Genomic DNA, 18,840 nt, shown 5'->3' with positions numbered 1-18,840 from the left:
ATGCAATACTTGTATTTCAATATACAGTATGAAGCAAAGAGCTTTTTTCAAAAATAAAATAGTTTGAGATATAGAAACCTGGCAAAAACTTTATGTAGTGATCTACTATGACACTTACTGCAGCTATATGATGGGCAGCAATCATCTTCTAGGTCGATGGCAATCTCAAATCCGAGAGGACACTTCCTCTCCTTCTCCAGGCAGTAGCTGACGTTACATACTACAGAAAGAGAGAAGGTTGAGTCCAACTCCATATCAAGAATTAATTCAACTGTCAAGAGGTGTTAAGAGTATTTTGCTTACTGCATTCATTAATCATGCAACATGGCATGTCGGGATTTGCTCGCTCCTTGATGATAAATCCATTTTTGTCACAAGATAACTTTTCTAATGGAGGACATTTCAATGGCTGACACTGGACAGTAAGAGAGTTCTTTTCACATGTGCATTCCTTGCATTGGCTTGTCCAGGTCTCTCCAGGCTGTGAACATGAAAGTACAGGAATTGTATTTATGTGATGTAAAACTTTATAGCCTAAAAGTGTTTTTCCATTATCGTTCTTCAGGAGTACAAAGCTTCCCAGCCTCCCAAGCTTCCTGCTTCTTAGGCAGGCGGTGTGCTCATGATGATTAACAGTTTGGATCGGTGGCATTGTTGCTCTGCTTGTCCAAACTGCAAACCTAGGCAGCTTTTCATCTGCAGCAGCAGAGGGACGCCGAAGGTGTCCAAACGCGGCTAGCTTCAGAGCAGAGCTTGCAAACTCTATAGCACTGAACTCCTTGCCTAGAAATCTGGCCACCATTGACAGACAGCAGCAGTGGCCAGTAACCTACCTAACAAAAGGCAAACGATGACATTTAATAACCTTCCGTTCTTGCGAATGGAGAAAATGTATGAATGGTAAATTACAAAGTTGTTGCACTTTGTAATTTTGCCTATTTAAGAAGATGAGACTCCCTCTCGCCTTTTATTTCATCTCCTTTTTAACTATTCTGGGTACCATCTGGGCTTGCTTTCTGCTCTATCCCCTCTTTTTCTTGGGCTATAACATAGTTTCTTTGCCATTTAAGTTTATAAAGCGAATATATATAATGTAATATATTACTCACATTTGTGGGCATTCCATCAGGGCCAGCGCAGGCTGGAAGAAAAACGAAAAATCACATTCATTTTTTGTCATCAAAAATATTTTATTGCGATATGCTACAATTATTTTCAGCTTTTATCGTGAGCATATATTTTAATAGTTTGTGCAGTTTTGGCTTTAGGGGGACTCCATATAATAACATTCAGATCACAAAATTACCAGGCATTTTTAAGGCTTTGAAGAATTATGTTTGGTTCCTGATAACTCTGCAGTCAGGTATAGAAATGTATATTTTGAAAATTTAATTAGTGCTTTACCCTTTTTCCCATTTGAGATATATTATACTTTTCAATATTTTACTCTCCTAGCCAAGTCTTTGTGCTCTATGACTACCTATATGCACAATGTGAGCTAGAAAAGTACATTTATAGTTTTAGTTTAATTCACTCACAACGTATACCATCAGAATATGTGTTAATGAATAGATCTGGATTATTTAAAAACTATTTTTTACCCAATAATTTTTAACAAAAATTTCAGTGATTGTATATGTAGATACATACTGCAGCTCTTGACGCAGACGTCGGTGACAGAGTTGAACTGCATGGATCCATCAGGACAGAAACAGCCTTCGCCTTGGTCATTCTCAGAGTTCTGAACATCTCTGCAATGACAGTAAGAATATAAATATACATATGTGTCATATATTATTACATGTTGATCAGTCCTCTCAGTCTTAAAGGGATGCCCCATGATGATAATATCATTTACACATTGAATCAAACATAGAGACCTATTCATTGCTGCTTCTACAGTTATTGCTAAGGGAAGTTGTGTCCAGTCACAAATTGTAAAGCAAGTGGGAGCTAAATTTAGTTAAAGGGAGTTGAGCATTAATAGTCTGTCCTTAGGATCGGTCATCAATTTCGGATTGGTTTGGGTATGACACCCGGTACCCCAACCGATCAGCTGTTCCCATTATCAGTGGCAGTCAGTATTGCTCAGCACAGCTCCATTAATGGAATTATGCCCACCTCTGGATAATACACATCTGTCCCCTGTTTAATTGAATAATGAGCGGATGTGCAATACCCAGCTGCGGCTATTATACGGTTGATGTAGCTGCCGTTACACTGGATACAAACAATCGATGTGGGTACTGGGTGTCGTACCCCAGACATTGATGACATATACAAATAATAGGCGATCAATTTTAAAGGCCTGGGCCGTCTCTTTAATAGATGGAGGTTTTCAACCAGGGGATTTCCCTCAATGACTCACATATGTACTCAGAAGACGGTAAGTGATGGGTCAAACCCTAAAATCTTAACTCATTTACAGATCAAATGAATCAGTTTTAATTTCATATTTGCAGAAATAATATATGGAGATTTTGTTTTACAGCATTCTTACTTGTTGTCGCAGGTCTTGACATGCATTGGTCCACAAGGGTTGTACACCTTTCCAGCAGGGCAACTGTATGCTACATTTCATGAAAAAAAGAGCAAATTAGATTATTATTATTTATTTATCACCATTGATTCCATGGTGCTTTGCATGAGAATAATCTTTACAACGTACAACAACTGACATTGCCAATTATATAAAATATTATCAGTATTATAAGTAAGCAAAGACACAATGAAGGGGATACAGTATAGACCAGTGCAAAGAAAAACTTATGAAATTGGTGATCGAAAACCAATTCAGTTGATAACACACTATAATAATAGAAAAACAAATAAAAGTAAAATCTCATTGGTGGGGCAAAGATTCAAAATGTTTTCTTTTAAACTGATTTTTTATAGATCTTCCCATGTGGTTGCAAATCATATAACATTTAAAAAAAATTTTAAAACACTTACGACAATGTCCATTAGTCTTGCTTCTCCAGTCTACACAAATTCCATTGGCAACGCACAAAGAGGCATAAACTTCCAAACTGGAACACGCTGTTTGCGTAGAGTTATTGCGCATACGACAGGAATCAAAGGCACAGGCTTCATGGAAGTATTTTGGATTAATAATTTTGTGACAATCAGCAAATACCCTTTAAAATTAGAAGGAAATACCTATATTATTATATGTATATTAATAGATACCAGTATTATAGTATTTATTTAAATATTCAGTAATAGAAAAAATCTTGTACCAGGAACAAGGGACTCTATGCAATACACACAAGGCGACAGTCATTACTGGTATGAGGGGTGGTTACAAACTTGTGTCGGCTGCAGGCAGTGAAGCAATAAAAGAAAAGTACAAGCTTGGTGTGACTATTTTCTGATAAATGACAACACCACCCAATACACTGGCACCAGTGATCCTCACACTGAACCTGGTCACAGTCCCCTGAGGACAATTAATTTATCCTTTTGGCTGGTTATTTAATACAATATTGCCCCCTTTTGAGCAAGGGTGGTAGAAACCGCTCCTCAGTAGATGTGTGATCAGTGACACGTCGCTGTGTGCTCCTGGATTTAGTATCCTACATCTGACCAGGTCACTTCATAGCCTGGATATTTCAATTTTATTTCTTCCATGGTTGATGCATGCTTGGCACCGCCAAAATTCAATGAGTAGCCATAAATGTGGATTTTCCTGTTGTCATAGACTGACCTTTCCCGATCTCTGAAGCTGTCATGTCATAGATATCAGCGTGATCTGCCCAGCCATGATGTCCTTGTACAAGTCCAACCCTTCTGCCACATTGACCGGGATGAGTACATACTTGAACACCCCATCTGCATCTATATCTACTACTGGAATCTGCTCCAGGCTGAGCTCCGCCATCGTCTGTCCAGGACAGCACAGCAGCCAATCCGCTATCAACTCACCCCACCTACAGTTTAACCAAATGTATTATAGTATACAGTGTGGGAAATAATTATTTGCTTCCTTGCTGATTTTGTACATTTGCCCATTGACAACTGTTGGTACAATAGTAAAAAAAATGGAAGAAATACACAATCGACATCAATCTGGGGCACCATGCAAAATCTCACCTCGTGGGGTATCCTTGATCATGAGGAAGGTGAAATATCAGCCTAAAACTACACGGGGGAACTTGTCAATGATCTCAGTGCAGCTGGGACCACAGTCACAAAGAAAACGATTGGTAACACATTACTCTATAAAGGTTTAAAATCCTCCAGTGTCCACAAAGCCTCCACTGCTCAAGCAGGCAAATGTGCAGGCTCGTCTGAAGTTTGCCATTGTACACCTGGATGATTCTGTGAGTGATTGGGAGAAGGGGCTGTGGTCAGATGAGACAAAAATTGATCTCTTTGGCATTAACTCAACTCAACGTGTTTGGAGGAGGAGAAATGCTGGCTGTGACCCAAGAACACTGTCCAAACTGTCTTGCATTGAGGTGGAACAATTATATTTTGGTGGTGTTCTCTGCTAAGGGCACAGGACTACTTCAACGCATCAATGGGAGAATGGATGGAGCCATGTACCATAAAATCCTGAGTGCTAACCTCCTTCCTTCCACCAGGACATTAAAAATGGGTCATGGCTGGGTCTTCCAGCATATCAGTGACCCAAAACATAGTCAAGGCAACGAAGGAGTGACTCAAGAAGAAGCACATTAAGGTCCTGGAGTGGCCTAACCAGTCTCCAGATCTTAATCCCATAGAAAACGCATGGAGGGAGTTGAAGCTCCGAGTTGCCAAGCGACAGCCTCAAATTTTAATGATTTAGAGATCTGCAAAGAGGAGTGGACCAAAATTCCTCCTGACATGGGTGCAAACTTCATCATCAGCTACAAAAAAAAATATGATTGCTGTGCTTGCCAACAAGGGTCTTGCCATCAAGTATTTAGGCATGTTTGCCAGAGGAATAAAATACTTATTTCTCACTGCAAAAATGCAAATACATTTATATAATTTATACAATGTGATTTTCTGGATTTTATTTTTGGTATTCTATCTCTCAATGCTAAAATTATCCTACCCATAAAATGATAGACTGTTTGCCCACTGACAAAATGCCTTTGTCAGTGGGCAAACTTACAAAATCAGCAAGGGATCAAATACTGATTACCCCCCACAGTATAAGCCATTATGTGCACTAGCATTGCAGCTTAGTAATTTTGCTTAAAGTGCAACTGTCAGGAGAATTTGCAGCAGAATTTCTATTTCTGCCTTTAGCTCCTCTCTCTCTATGGAGTTTTATGGGCAGCAACTGTCATCTCCTATCTCAGTAATATGAAAATGTGTCTTTACTGAATGCAGAAATTACCCAAAAACTAAAAGTGAAAGATCAGTCCCATGAAGTGAAAGAAATAAAATTCTCATATGACAAGAATGGTTAGATTCATGGGTACACTCTTGATTTATGAAATAAAAATTAAAATTATGTTTATTCTTTAAGTTGTAATACCAGGCTCAACCTGTGTACAAGAGTATCGACATTTCTGAAAAAAAAATTGCGATTTTCATACCTACCCGAAAATTTTAAAGAAACACAAAAAGAGCATTATTTTTTATTATACATTGTACAGTATGACATGAAATGTATTGAACAATTACATTCCAACTTACTCGCTTAAGATGACATCACAAACATCTGATGGTGGGCATGTTGGAGCTGGAGTAGGGTGAAGCGGTGGTGAAGTTGGTGGAGGTGAATGACAGTACGGTTGGCCTGTTACATTGACCTTCCAGTGGTTAGCCATCTTGGAGCAATCTTTCACTATCTTACCATCTGGCATTCTGCAGTCTTCGGTGCTGTTGTTCGAGCAAGTACCTAAGTTGGAACACAACGTGAAATATTTGTTAATGTTCATGCCTGCTATTTTTGGAGATATATATCTAAAGCTAAAAAATGTAAAAAATATATCAAATATGACATACCACACTGTCCTTCTGTGTTGTAGCCAAATTTACTGAATGGCAGTTTAATAACAAAGATCATTCCACTGAATGAGATGAATGCATCAATTTCTGGGATCTCCACATTCATGTTAATGCCAGTACTATATATAGTGATGCCATCCTTAGTGAACCCTGGAGTTACCCAGTCATTATTCCATCTAATCTGTAAACAATGGTTGGAAATTGTTAAGTGGCAAATAGATAACAGTCAATGTTATCACAATGAAACAAAATAGACAAAATGGTCATCATCAGACAATAAGAAACCAATATATAGCTTATAGTACATACAATAATTGAAAGGCCATATGGACTTGGAGATTTTGGAAGTTGGCATTGTTAATTGGTGGTGTAGGAAAGTAGGAATCAAGACTTTCGACTTGTTTTCTTACCCTGTTTCTCATTCTTCCTTCGTACATCATACGCGTCAATACAATTTCAACAGATTTATAGTAAATCAAGATAGATTGTGGACAGGACAAGCCATCTTCAGCATCACAGAAGTAGTTGTCAACAAGGACCCGGAAGTTGTCATATTTGGGAGTAATTTGCTGCACAAGAACATATGTACAATTGTCCAGGAAAGTGTAATAGGTGCCATCAAAGGTGATGTAATGAGGGTCACCCCATCCGCTACACACACCTATTGGAAGTAGAAAAGAATGAAATCAGATTTAGATCATTAAACATTAAAAACATCTCAGATCTTTATATAGAGAAAAACAGAATGTAATCTCTAATTGGCTTTGGATGCTCAACCTCATTAATACTAATTTGCCTTAAACTCCTCTCCCCAGGGAGTAATGAGGTCCTTTGAGGCTTTAATTGACTCTTTAGTATTTTGATGTTAGGTTATTTGGAAAATTGATTTGAAAGAAGATCTAACATTGCAATTATTGTTCCCTGCAAAGAGCCTAGATTGCTAGTGTAAACAGCTTCTTATGAATTTTTCTTATCATTATTATTACTTGCATGGAAAATGAGCGTTTTGTAAAACTCACATTCACATTCATAATGTGAACAGCATCCATTTGCACTCATCTTTTTCACAGGAGGGAATCCATTAGCACAGGACAGTGGCTTTTCTTCTGGACAAGTCACTGGCTCGAGGGTAACAACATTGTTTCCGTGGCATGTGGCCTTTGTACAGTTATTAATCATCCATGTTTCTTTAGTCTAGATAATGTAAAATTCAATGAAACAGAAAAATTAGAACAATTCCATTGCATCCAATTAGGTCAAATTAATACATTTTGATGTCAATAATTCTGCCGCCCAAAATGTAAAGGACTCTTGAAGTTATCTGCAATTAGGCAAGTTCATATAAGACAGCTGATATTAGTTATGTTAACATTGTTACCTTCTTAGGTGGGCAACCTTCTTCCTGTGTGGTAACAATTGTTGTTGTGGTAGTTGTTTTTTTAGGTGTAGTTGTTGAAGTACTTGAGGATGTTGTTGTAGGTACAGTGGTTGTGGTAGATTTAACAGTGGTTGTAACTATACAAGGTCCTTTGTGTCTTTCAGCCTCACACTCGTTATTACACTTTGCATAGAAGTAGCACCCTTCTGCGTCAGTCTTGTTATAGATGATTTCACCTAAAAAAATATTAATAAGAGATGGAACTAAGTGTTAAGAACATAATTATCAATATGTTGAACCAATCAAAGCAATAAAAAATTACACTTACCTGGTAAAAAGTGTTTGCTTTCGACACGGCAGAAGCATTTTGTAGTCTGTGTTGGTGTAGTCTCAGTTGTTGTTGGAGGTTTTGTTGTAGTTGTTTCCTTTGTGGTGGTTATAGTTGTGGTTTCTGTTGTAGTTGTTGGCACTGGAGTAGTTGTAGTAGTAGTGGTAGTGGTGGGTGTTGTTGTAGTAGTCGGTGTGGTAGTGGTCATAGTTTCTGTTGTAGTTGTAGTTGTTGTAGGTGTTGTTGTTAGAGGAGGAGTTGTGCTGCAATGACTGTAGTCATCACAACATAAGACCTTTATCTGGTAATTATAGCATTGCTTAACTTTTCCAGTTTGTTCTTTATTATTGCACACCAAACCAACATTGGCATCACAATGAACTATCTGTCCAACATTATCAATACTGATTTCTGAGAAATCTTCAGCTCTGCATTCAATATTTTTTGGATGTTTACAGATGTGTTTTCCTCTAGCAATTATGTTCTCAAAAGTTTCTTTATCTCCACCATCAAGTCCAGAAGTAGGAGTACCAACATCAATCCACTTTGTCCACTTGCATTGTGCCTGACAACCTGTTGATGGAGTCGTAGGAGGAGTAGTGGTAGTAGTTGGTGTTGAAGTAGTAGGTTTGGTGGTGGTGGTGGTAGTTGTGGTTTCTGTTGTAGTTGGAGGCACTGGAGTAGTTGGGGTTGTTATAGTAGTTGGTGTAGTGGTGGTTGTAGTTTCTGTTGTAGTTGGTGGCACTGTTGTAGTTGTAGTAGTGGTAGTAGTTGGAGTTGTTGTAGGTGTGGTGGTGGTGGTTGTTGTTGAAGTGGTTGTAGGTGTTGTTGTTAGAGGAGGAGTTGTGCTGCAATGACTGTAGTCATCGCAACATAAGACCTTTATCTGGTAGTTATAGCATTGCTTAACTTTTCCAGTTTGTTCTTTATTGTTGCACACCAAACCAACATTGGCATCACAATGAACTATCTGTCCAACATTATCAATGCTGATTTCTGAGAAATCTTCAGCTCTGCATTCAATATTTTTTGGATGTTTACAGATTTGATTTCCTCTAGCCATTATGTTCTCAAAGATTTCTTTATCTCCTCCATCAAGTCCAGAAGTAGGAGTACCAACATCAATCCAGTTTGTCCACTTGCATTGTGCCTGACAACCTGTTGATGGAGTCGTAGGAGGAGTAGTGGTAGTAGTTGGTGTTGAAGTAGTAGGTTTGGTGGTGGTGGTGGTAGTTGTGGTTTCTGTTGTAGTTGGAGCCACTGGAGTAGTTGGGGTTGTTGTAGTAGTTGGTGTAGTGGTGGTTGTAGTTGTAGTTTCTGTTGTAGTTGGTGGCACTGTAGTAGTTGTAGTAGTGGTAGTAGTTGGAGTTGTTGTAGGTGTGGTGGTGGTTGTTGAAGTGGTTGTAGGTGTAGTTGTTAGAGGAGGAGTTGTGCTGCAATGACTGTAGTCATCGCAACATAAGACCTTTATCTGGTAGTTATAGCATTGCTTAACTTTTCCAGTTTGTTCTTTATTGCTGCACACCAAACCAACATTGGCATCACAATGAACTATCTGTCCAACATTATCAATACTGATTTCTGAGAAATCTTCAGCTCTGCATTCAATATTTTTTGGATGTTTACAGATTTGATTTCCTCTAGCCATTATGTTCTCAAAGATTTCTTTATCTCCTCCATCAAGTCCAGAAGTAGGAGTACCAACATCAATCCAGTTTGTCCACTTGCATTGTGCCTGACAACCTGTTGATGAAGTTGTTGTAGGAATAGTTGTGGTAGTAGTTGTGGTAGTAGGTTTGGTGGTGGTGGTAGTTGTGGTTTCTGTTGTAGTTGAAGGCACTGGAGTAGTTGGGGTTGTTGTAGTGGTTGGTGTAGTGGTGGCTGTAGTTGTAGTTTCTGTTGTAGTTGGTGGCACTGTAGTAGTTGTAGTAGTGGTAGTAGTTGGAGTTGTTGTTGGTGTAGTGGTTGTTGTTGAAGTGGTTGTAGGTGTTGTTGTTAGAGGAGGAGTTGGGCTGCAATGACTGTAGTCATCGCAACATAAGACCTTTATCTGGTAGTTATAGCATTGCTTAACTTTTCCAGTTTGTTCTTTATTGTTGCACACCAAACCAACATTGGCATCACAATGAACTATCTGTCCAACATTATCAATACTGATTTCTGAGAAATCTTCAGCTCTGCATTCAATGTTTTTTGGATGTTTACAGATTTGATTTCCTCTAGCCATTATGTTCTCAAAGATTTCTTTATCTCCTTCATCAAGTCCAGAAGTAGGAGTACCAACATCAATCCAGTTTGTCCACTTGCATTGTGCCTGACAACCTGTTGATGAAGTTGTTGTAGGGGTAGTTGTGGTAGTAGTTGTGGTAGTAGGTTTGGTGGTGGTGGTAGTTGTGGTTTCTGTTGTAGTTGAAGGCACTGGAGTAGTTGGGGTTGTTGTAGTGGTTGGTGTAGTGGTGGTTGTAGTTGTAGTTTCTGTTGTAGTTGGTGGCACTGTAGTAGTTGTAGTAGTGGTAGTAGTTGGAGTTGTTGTTGGTGTGGTGGTTGTTGTTGAAGTGGTTGTAGGTGTTGTTGTTAGAGGAGGAGTTGTGCTGCAATGACTGTAGTCATCGCAACATAAGACCTTTATCTGGTAGTTATAGCATTGCTTAACTTTTCCAGTTTGTTCTTTATTGTTGCACACCAAACCAACATTGGCATCACAATGAACTATCTGTCCAACATTATCAATACTGATTTCTGAGAAATCTTCAGCTCTGCATTCAATATTTTTTGGATGTTTACAGATTTGATTTCCTCTAGCCATTATGTTCTCAAAGATTTCTTTATCTCCTCCATCAAGTCCAGAAGTAGGAGTACCAACATCAATCCAGTTTGTCCACTTGCATTGTGCCTGACAACCTGTTGATGAAGTTGTTGTAGGAATAGTTGTGGTAGTAGTTGTGGTAGTAGGTTTGGTGGTGGTGGTAGTTGTGGTTTCTGTTGTAGTTGAAGGCACTGGAGTAGTTGGGGTTGTTGTAGTGGTTGGTGTAGTGGTGGCTGTAGTTGTAGTTTCTGTTGTAGTTGGTGGCACTGTAGTAGTTGTAGTAGTGGTAGTAGTTGGAGTTGTTGTTGGTGTGGTGGTTGTTGTTGAAGTGGTTGTAGGTGTTGTTGTTAGAGGAGGAGTTGGGCTGCAATGACTGTAGTCATCGCAACATAAGACCTTTATCTGGTAGTTATAGCATTGCTTAACTTTTCCAGTTTGTTCTTTATTGTTGCACACCAAACCAACATTGGCATCACAATGAACTATCTGTCCAACATTATCAATACTGATTTCTGAGAAATCTTCAGCTCTGCATTCAATGTTTTTTGGATGTTTACAGATTTGATTTCCTCTAGCCATTATGTTCTCAAAGATTTCTTTATCTCCTTCATCAAGTCCAGAAGTAGGAGTACCAACATCAATCCAGTTTGTCCACTTGCATTGTGCCTGACAACCTGTTGATGAAGTTGTTGTAGGGGTAGTTGTGGTAGTAGTTGTGGTAGTAGGTTTGGTGGTGGTGGCAGTTGTGGTTTCTGTTGTAGTTGGAGGCACTGGAGTAGTTGGAGTTGTTGTAGTGGTTGGTGTAGTGGTGGTTGTAGTTGTAGTTTCTGTTGTAGTTGGTGGTACTGTAGTAGTAGTGGTAGTAGTTGGAGTTGTTGTTGGTGTGGTGGTGGTCGTTGTTGTTGGAGTGGTTGTAGGTGTTGTTGTTAGAGGAGGAGTTGTGCTGCAATGACTGTAGTCATCGCAACATAAGACCTTTATCTGGTAGTTATAGCATTGCTTAACTTTTCCAGTTTGTTCTTTATTGTTGCACACCAAACCAACATTGGCATCACAATGAACTATCTGTCCAACATTATCAATACTGATTTCTGAGAAATCTTCAGCTCTGCATTCAATATTTTTTGGATGTTTACAGATTTGATTTCCTCTAGCCATTATGTTCTCAAAGATTTCTTTATCTCCTTCATCAAGTCCAGAAGTAGGAGTACCAACATCAATCCAGTTTGTCCACTTGCATTGTGCCTGACAACCTGTTGATGAAGTTGTTGTAGGAGTAGTTGTGGTAGTAGTTGTGGTAGTAGGTTTGGTGGTGGTGGTAGTTGTGGTTTCTGTTGTAGTTGGAGGCACTGGAGTAGTTGGGGTTGTTGTCGTAGTTGGTGTGGTGGTAGTTGTAGTTGTAGTTTCTGGTGTAGTTGTTGGCACTGGAGTAGTTGTAGTAGGTGTGGTGGTGGTTGTAGTTGTGGTTTCTGTTGTAGTTGTTGGCTCTGGAGTAGTTGTAGTAGTAGTGGTAGTTGGGGTTGTTGTAGTAGTAGGCGTGGTGGTGGTGGTGGTAGTTGTGGTTTCTGTTGTAGTTGGTGGCACTGGAGTAGTTGTAGTAGTGGTAGTAGTTGGAGTTGTTGTAGGTGTGGTGGGGGTGGTTGTTGTTGTTGAAGTGGTTGTAGGTGTTGTTGTTAGAGGAGGAGTCGTGCTGCAATGACTATAGTCATCACAACATAAGACCTTTATCTGGTAATTATAGCATTGCTTAACTTTTCCAGTTTGCTCTTTATTGTTGCACACCAATCCAACATTGGCATCACAATGAACTATCTGTCCAACATTATCAATACTGATTTCTGAGAAATCTTCAGCTCTGCATTCAATATTTCTTGGATGTTTACAGATTTGTTCTCCTTTAGCCATTATGTTCTCAAAGATTTCTTTATCTCCTCCATCAAGTCCAGAAGTTGGAGTACCAACATCAATCCACTTAGTCCACTTGCATTGTGCTTGGCAACCTGTTGATGGAGTTGTAGAAGTAGTAGTGGTAGTAGTTGGTGTTGAAGTAGTAGGTGTGGTGATGGTGGTGGTGGTAGTTGTGGTTTCTTTTGTAGTTGTTGGCACTGGAGTAGTTGTAGTAGTAGGTGTAGTAGTGGTTGTAGTTGTGGTTTCTGTTGTAGTTGGTGGCACTGTAGTAGTAGTAGTGGTAGTACTTGGTGTTGTAGTAGTAGGAATGGTAGTGGTTGTAGTTGAAGGCACTGGAGTAGTTGTAGTAGTAGTGGTAGTAGTTGGTGTTGTTGTAATAGGTGTGGTGGTTGTAGTAGTTGTGGTTTCTGTTGTAGTTGGTGGCACTTGAGTAGTTGTAGTAGTAGTAATGGTAGTAGGTGGTCTAGTAGTAGTTGTTTGTGGAGTCGTTGTGCTACAATGACTGTAGTCATCACAGCAAAAGACCTTTACCTGGTAATTATAACATTGTTTATCTTCTCCAATTTGATCTTTATTGTTGCATACTAACCCTACAGTGATGTCACATTGAACCTTCTGCCCAATATTGTCAATACTAATGCCAGGGTAATCTTCAGCTCTGCATTCAATATATTTTGGATTTCTGCATATATTTTTATCTTTAGCTATTATGTCTTCAAGGGTTTCTTTTTCTCCTCCATCAATGCCAGATGTAGGAATATTAACATCAATCCAGTTTGTCCATCTGCATTTTGGTTGACAAAACACTACATTAGTAGAAGTTGGTTGTGATGTTGTAGTTTTTGGTGTTGTAGTTTCTGGCGTTGTGGTTTTTTTAGGGGTTGTTGGAGAGGAAGTTGTCACTATGGTTGTAGATGGTGTTGTTGTAGGATGTGTTATCACTTTTGTGGTAGTTGGCTGTGTGGTTGAAGTTGTTTCCGTGGTAGTTGCAATTGTGGGAGTTGTAGGATGTGTTGTATTACACTTTTCAAAGTTGCAACACATAACTCTTATTTCATAATTATAGCAGATAGGAGGTAGCTGTTGATCATTCCGACAAATTAGTCCAAATGACACATTACACTGAACAACTTGTTCAAGTTCTGCTAATGGTGTGTCAGGGAACCTCTCAGCTCTGCACTGAATGTCTTGTGGATGACTACATATAGAAATTCCCTTCTTTCTTATATTCTCATAGGTGTCAAAATCTCCATTACGTTCTCCATCTTTAGGGTAACTGGCATCTATCCACTCTGACCATTTGCAGACCTCTTTAACACATATTGTACTCACAGGTGTTGTCCCTATAGACAAAAAGACATAAATTACATTTGAAAATGTGCAGGTTAATATAAAAATCAAATCAAAAGCAAGTAGAAAGAAATAGATAGATCTACACTATTGTAATACAAATATATTATTTCCAAGAAAACTTGAGTAAAAATGATTTCACTTCTATTACTTTCAACTCTGTCCCATAAGAAAAACAAACAAACCTCCAATCTGTTTGCTATGCCAGCCACTGGCTTTGTGAGACCAGTTTATTATGCATAAAGATTGGTATGTTCCTATATAATTTGGCATAATTAATCAGTTTCATTGAACGTCAGTGTTCATTAAAAAAATGTGGATATTTAAAGGAGATTCAATCTCTAACGCATTCTTTCAGGATCTAGTACTGTACCTGTAGTAGGGGAAGAGGAGTGCGTTGATGAAAATGTAAAGGGGGTTGTTGTAGTAACATGGCAGTTATCATGAATATCCCTGTAAATGGTTCCATTTTCCCTGCAGATCGCGCTCATACAGCCTCCAAGGCCATCAGTGGTGTTGTAAATAACATCATTGTAGTGATACATTTTACCATGGTATTCACAATGGCATGCTGTGAAAACAGAATGTGAATAGAATTGGTAATACATCAATAATATTTATAAATAACTCATCAACAGAATTTTAAGACAAAGAGGCTATAAAGATGGGCCAACTATGACCGTTAAATGACCATGCAAGCCATGGCTACACGCAAGCCAACTGGAGATCATTTAATGGTCTATTTAAATCAGCCAACCAGACATCCTGACCTCCTCTTCCAGCTGGAGATGTCAAAAGACTGGTGCAACCAATCAGCAACTACCGATTGGCTGCAGCCTTCACATTCCATCCAAGCCTCAAAAGAACTGTGCTCCTCCAGAAACGGAATTCAGGAGACCAGTGAAGGACACAGTGTTGAGTATAGAAGAGCAGCACAAGTCCTGGAGGCAATTATTGAATTTTTTTTGTCTATTTACACCAGTCTGGATAACCCCTTTAAGTATTTGTGAGTTAGGGAAAAAGGAATTTTAGTTTTGACAGGAACAAAAAGAATGTGTAAAAATAGCAACATTTGCAGCACCATATAAACTCCAGGAAATGAATGAATAAACGAACCTATAAAAAAAACCAATGACATATACAGGATGCGATTCAATAATTATAACTAAATGTATCTTTATATCACGTAAGCTAAGATTACCACATTATTCTATCCGTAGAGTATAGGTGTTTCCTGATACAGAGCTCCAAATGCTGAGAGTTCATTCACAAGATTCTCTCTGCCTGAAGTCACCACTAGGGGGAGAAACTGAGCTTACTGAATACTATCTCGTTATTGGCTGAAGTGATGGCTGCAGACAGAACGTTATGATATGATTGTGAACTATGTACCAGAAAATCAACTCTAGTCACTACAAGGATATATTAAGAAAATAACAGATTAAATAATGTGGATCTTTTCAGATACAAAAAATGTGCTTTATGTGAAAAAATGTAAATGTGAAATTATATATATATATATATATATATATATATATATATATATATATATATATATATAATCTTTGGGGCGAAAGTCAGATATAAGGACAACAGTGTTTACCCAGTGTTCCAACATAGTCAACCAGATATTGCTGTAAGCAACAATTATAAATATTAATTTATTTCTTTGGGAATATTCTGTGGCTGACATAGATTTACATAGTTATTTGTATATTCTTATATAGAAATGAACATTTACCTTCTTTCTGATACTTGCATTCTACGAGTCCTGACATACTGCATTTGCTGTAGATAGAAAAATTCAGGATTTTTTAAGCATGAGTAGGTAGAGATACTTTAGAAGAAGTAAGGTATAAATTACGTATAAGTTCCTATATATTATATTTCGATAGTAATATATTCCTTTTTATAAACTGTCAGCCGGATCACTTACCAGGTCTTACAGTTCTCAGTGGTAGGCACATCTTCTCCAACTTTATAGTGCTTTTCTTCATCATCATAGCAGCCACACTGAGACACACACTTCATGTCTTCCTCATCGAAGAATGGTTTCTCTGCCGGACAACTTGGGTAACATCCTAATCAGTTACGAGAAAATAAAAGTGGTGTTAGATTACCAAAAATGGAGATCAGGTAGACACCATCTTCATCATGTGATAATGCTGGACATAATAATATTATAAGATTATAGTTGATAGTAGATTATAGTTGAAATGTGAGATGTTCTCATACCTTCTAAACCAGATAGATCATGCACACATCTCCCAGTTGGGTTCCTACAGGTCTTCATGCATGGAGCTCCACAAGGTTTGTAGTGCCACTCACACTCTCCTTCAGGGTTGTAATAATCGCAGAAAAGAGCTAGAGAACAAAGCAAAAATCTTGGTTTACATATAAACACCTAAATAAATAAACAAATATTTATATATAAATGATAATAAATTCTATGGAAAATGATGACCGTGAAAAGTAGCTAATTAGAACATGACATTGTGTATAATTATACTACTCACGACAGATGTTGGGGGATCTCCAGCTAACACAGATTCCAAATTCTCCACATGCCTGGGCGTAAGCTGCCACCGCTGTACAGAAACATTCACAGTCTCCACCAGAATCACAAGCGCAAGAATCTGTGACACAAGCTTCATAGTACTTAGAGGGGTCAATCTGAAAAATTAATAAATTATATATTTTTTTAAATTGATTTGGATACTGAAACCTTGATATAAATTCTAGTATTCTCTAATTTACAATTTTCTTGTTTGTGTTTAATGTTTTTTTTCTACCACCTCATTGTGACTTTTTAAGCTTCTGTTGATTTGAAGAAGTCATACACAAGAGATAAATGTCCCCCCAACTCTGTGCATGCTGATTACATAAAAAAATGGAGATAAACCACTGCCAGAGCCCTCCTTATGCAGCTTCTCTCCCAAGGAAAAGGGCATGTTGAAAACCAATATGAACAATCCTCATAACATCTGCAATTGGGGAGATCCAGAGAGTCCTCCAACCCATTTGAGTTGATGCCACCAAAATCTTCAGGTTCTTATGATTTTTTTGTTGTTAATATCTAGAGCCAGCCTAAATTATATCTATATCCATGAAGTTATTCTTGATGTTGAGATCATCTCAAACTTAAATGCATGTACTTTTAGCTTAAAGGCATTTTTGCAATAAGGTATTAGTAAAAATCAGGCAATTTTTAGTCTCTAAAGCGATAGTGTATTATAATGAGCTTGTTGTGATAGCAAGTTATGTATCACTGTATTCTCTTTTCTAGAATTTTCAAAGTTCAAATTTGAGTTAGTGATAAATAGGAACATTCAGCTTAAGTTGGGAGATCTACGGAGTCGAGTTAACCAACATTGTACTAAGTAAATCACGATATGCAATAGAAATGGAAAATACAGAAGTAAATTAAGAAAGTAAAAAGTAATTGAAATACTATTGAGCTCCTACCTGAGCATGGCAGGCAGAAAAGGCTTTACTGTTGATGATACTACATTGTTTCTGTGACCAGGATTTCCTGTAGGGGTTGGCACTGCAGGCATCTTTGGGTACATTGGCATCAGGGCATGATTGTGACATCTTCCAGCTGTTTCCAAACTCTGTAACATCTCCAACCACAGACAGACTTCTTGTGGTGAAGTCATTGTTTCCATCGCCATCGTAATTTCCACATAGACCACAAACTTTTCCCTGTAATATTGATATATACAATTTAGTAAGGTTTAAATCATTGACGTTGACATTCTACGAGTCGGTCTATATTGTCCTTCATATGAAGAAAAGAAAAAAGAAACTACTGAAGCAGAATGATGCCCATAGAAGTTTTACCTCAAAGTCTTTACTGAGCTTGATGAAAATGCTGGTCTTTCTGTCCCACATGAGTATGAGACCATTATCAGTTTCAATGACCAGGTAAATTCCCATATTCCTGACTTTGTATGGAGCGACTTTTCCGATTCCTCGTTCTACCACTTCAATGTGCTCCTCAGTAAGAATTAACTCAAAGGTCTGCAAATGGAAAATGAATTTCTAGTTCATGACAATCCATGCAAAGCACCCATCTGCTAAAGAAGATGTCTCATGACAGTCCCAACAACCCTTTTGCTTAAGATGGCAATCAACTGATCACACAGATCTACATCTTGGAAACCTTAGAGGCCATCTGGTTTTGCCAATTCAGGATGACAGTACTGTGAGAATGACCATCCATAAAATTTATTGATGGGTCATGTTCAGGTAGTGGGAGATTTTATGTAGATAGGGAACCCACGTATGTTTGCCATCTGTATGAAATCCTTAGATCTGGGTAATAGTTCTTAACATGTCTCAAGCTTTTATCTATACATTTTTTTCTTACCCCCAGGAAGACTTTAATGCTTTTAGAACAAGTGGTTCCAGTGCTTCCACATGGGATGTTCTCAGTGATGACTCTGAAGCTGTTGCTGCTTCCATCTTTGCCACAGTGATCCTAAAATTCCCAGAATAGATATATATATATTAAGCAAATTAATGAGCACAAATACAGTATATAGGCTCATGTCATATATTTTATTTTACCTGGGCAAGTGTATATTCACAGTCTCCATTAAAGCTGTAGCGTTTTCCATCAAAGGTAATGTAATGTCCATCACCATATACAGCACAGGTAGCCAGGCAGGGTTCCTTGGTACATTCCCACATACGGTCTTTGCAGGTACTGTTAACATATAAGGAAAAATGAAAAATGACACTTCCCACAGAATTTTAGGTATGAAAGTTTGGTAGGGTTTGTTTATTCTTGACCAGAAATGAATTCTCTTACCAAGTATTGCATTTCATCTTAATCTTCTCGCCAGGTTGATATGTGGCATCATTGTGAATACATGGGCACTCTTCTTCATTGATGCAACTGCCTTTGCCATCTGAGACCAGTCCTGCAGGGCACACACAGCCCGATACGCATTTTGCACTGTACTGTAAAATATAATTTAAAAAAATGTTTAATTATCATAACACATGTAATATGGATGAAGAACCCATCTCCAATAATTTAGTACACAAAACTTGTAATATGCTTCCATGAAGGCATCTACATGACTTTCAAGCATTTAACAAATCCTCCAACAT

At 38.3% G+C, this 18,840-nt stretch overlaps 1 protein-coding gene across 1 annotated transcript in view; it reads right to left on the bottom strand.

Moving 5' to 3' along the window:
* LOC138649373 (mucin-5AC-like) overlaps nucleotides 1–18,840 on the bottom strand; it is a 45,586-nt gene that overhangs the window by 13,115 nt on the left and 13,631 nt on the right. The window contains exons 21-42 of the mRNA XM_069739724.1: nucleotides 18,536–18,687; nucleotides 18,292–18,430; nucleotides 18,092–18,202; nucleotides 17,563–17,742; nucleotides 17,185–17,424; nucleotides 16,236–16,392; nucleotides 15,955–16,083; nucleotides 15,656–15,800; nucleotides 15,461–15,507; nucleotides 14,093–14,290; nucleotides 7,656–13,712; nucleotides 7,328–7,563; nucleotides 6,969–7,143; nucleotides 6,360–6,610; nucleotides 5,947–6,130; nucleotides 5,635–5,839; nucleotides 2,953–3,137; nucleotides 2,501–2,570; nucleotides 1,651–1,751; nucleotides 1,110–1,141; nucleotides 304–481; nucleotides 119–220 (exon numbers count right to left, since the gene is read on the bottom strand). Of these exons, the coding sequence (XP_069595825.1) occupies nucleotides 119–220; nucleotides 304–481; nucleotides 1,110–1,141; nucleotides 1,651–1,751; nucleotides 2,501–2,570; nucleotides 2,953–3,137; nucleotides 5,635–5,839; nucleotides 5,947–6,130; nucleotides 6,360–6,610; nucleotides 6,969–7,143; nucleotides 7,328–7,563; nucleotides 7,656–13,712; nucleotides 14,093–14,290; nucleotides 15,461–15,507; nucleotides 15,656–15,800; nucleotides 15,955–16,083; nucleotides 16,236–16,392; nucleotides 17,185–17,424; nucleotides 17,563–17,742; nucleotides 18,092–18,202; nucleotides 18,292–18,430; nucleotides 18,536–18,687 (9,274 nt within the window). The remainder of the gene's footprint in view (nucleotides 1–118; nucleotides 221–303; nucleotides 482–1,109; nucleotides 1,142–1,650; nucleotides 1,752–2,500; nucleotides 2,571–2,952; nucleotides 3,138–5,634; nucleotides 5,840–5,946; nucleotides 6,131–6,359; nucleotides 6,611–6,968; nucleotides 7,144–7,327; nucleotides 7,564–7,655; nucleotides 13,713–14,092; nucleotides 14,291–15,460; nucleotides 15,508–15,655; nucleotides 15,801–15,954; nucleotides 16,084–16,235; nucleotides 16,393–17,184; nucleotides 17,425–17,562; nucleotides 17,743–18,091; nucleotides 18,203–18,291; nucleotides 18,431–18,535; nucleotides 18,688–18,840) is intronic.

The sequence above is a fragment of the Ranitomeya imitator genome, chromosome 9 (genome assembly GCF_032444005.1).
Source record: "Ranitomeya imitator isolate aRanImi1 chromosome 9, aRanImi1.pri, whole genome shotgun sequence".
Classification (NCBI taxonomy): domain Eukaryota; kingdom Metazoa; phylum Chordata; class Amphibia; order Anura; family Dendrobatidae; genus Ranitomeya; species Ranitomeya imitator.
Note: the sequence above shows the minus strand (reverse complement) of the source record. Positions and strands in the feature narration are given on the sequence as shown.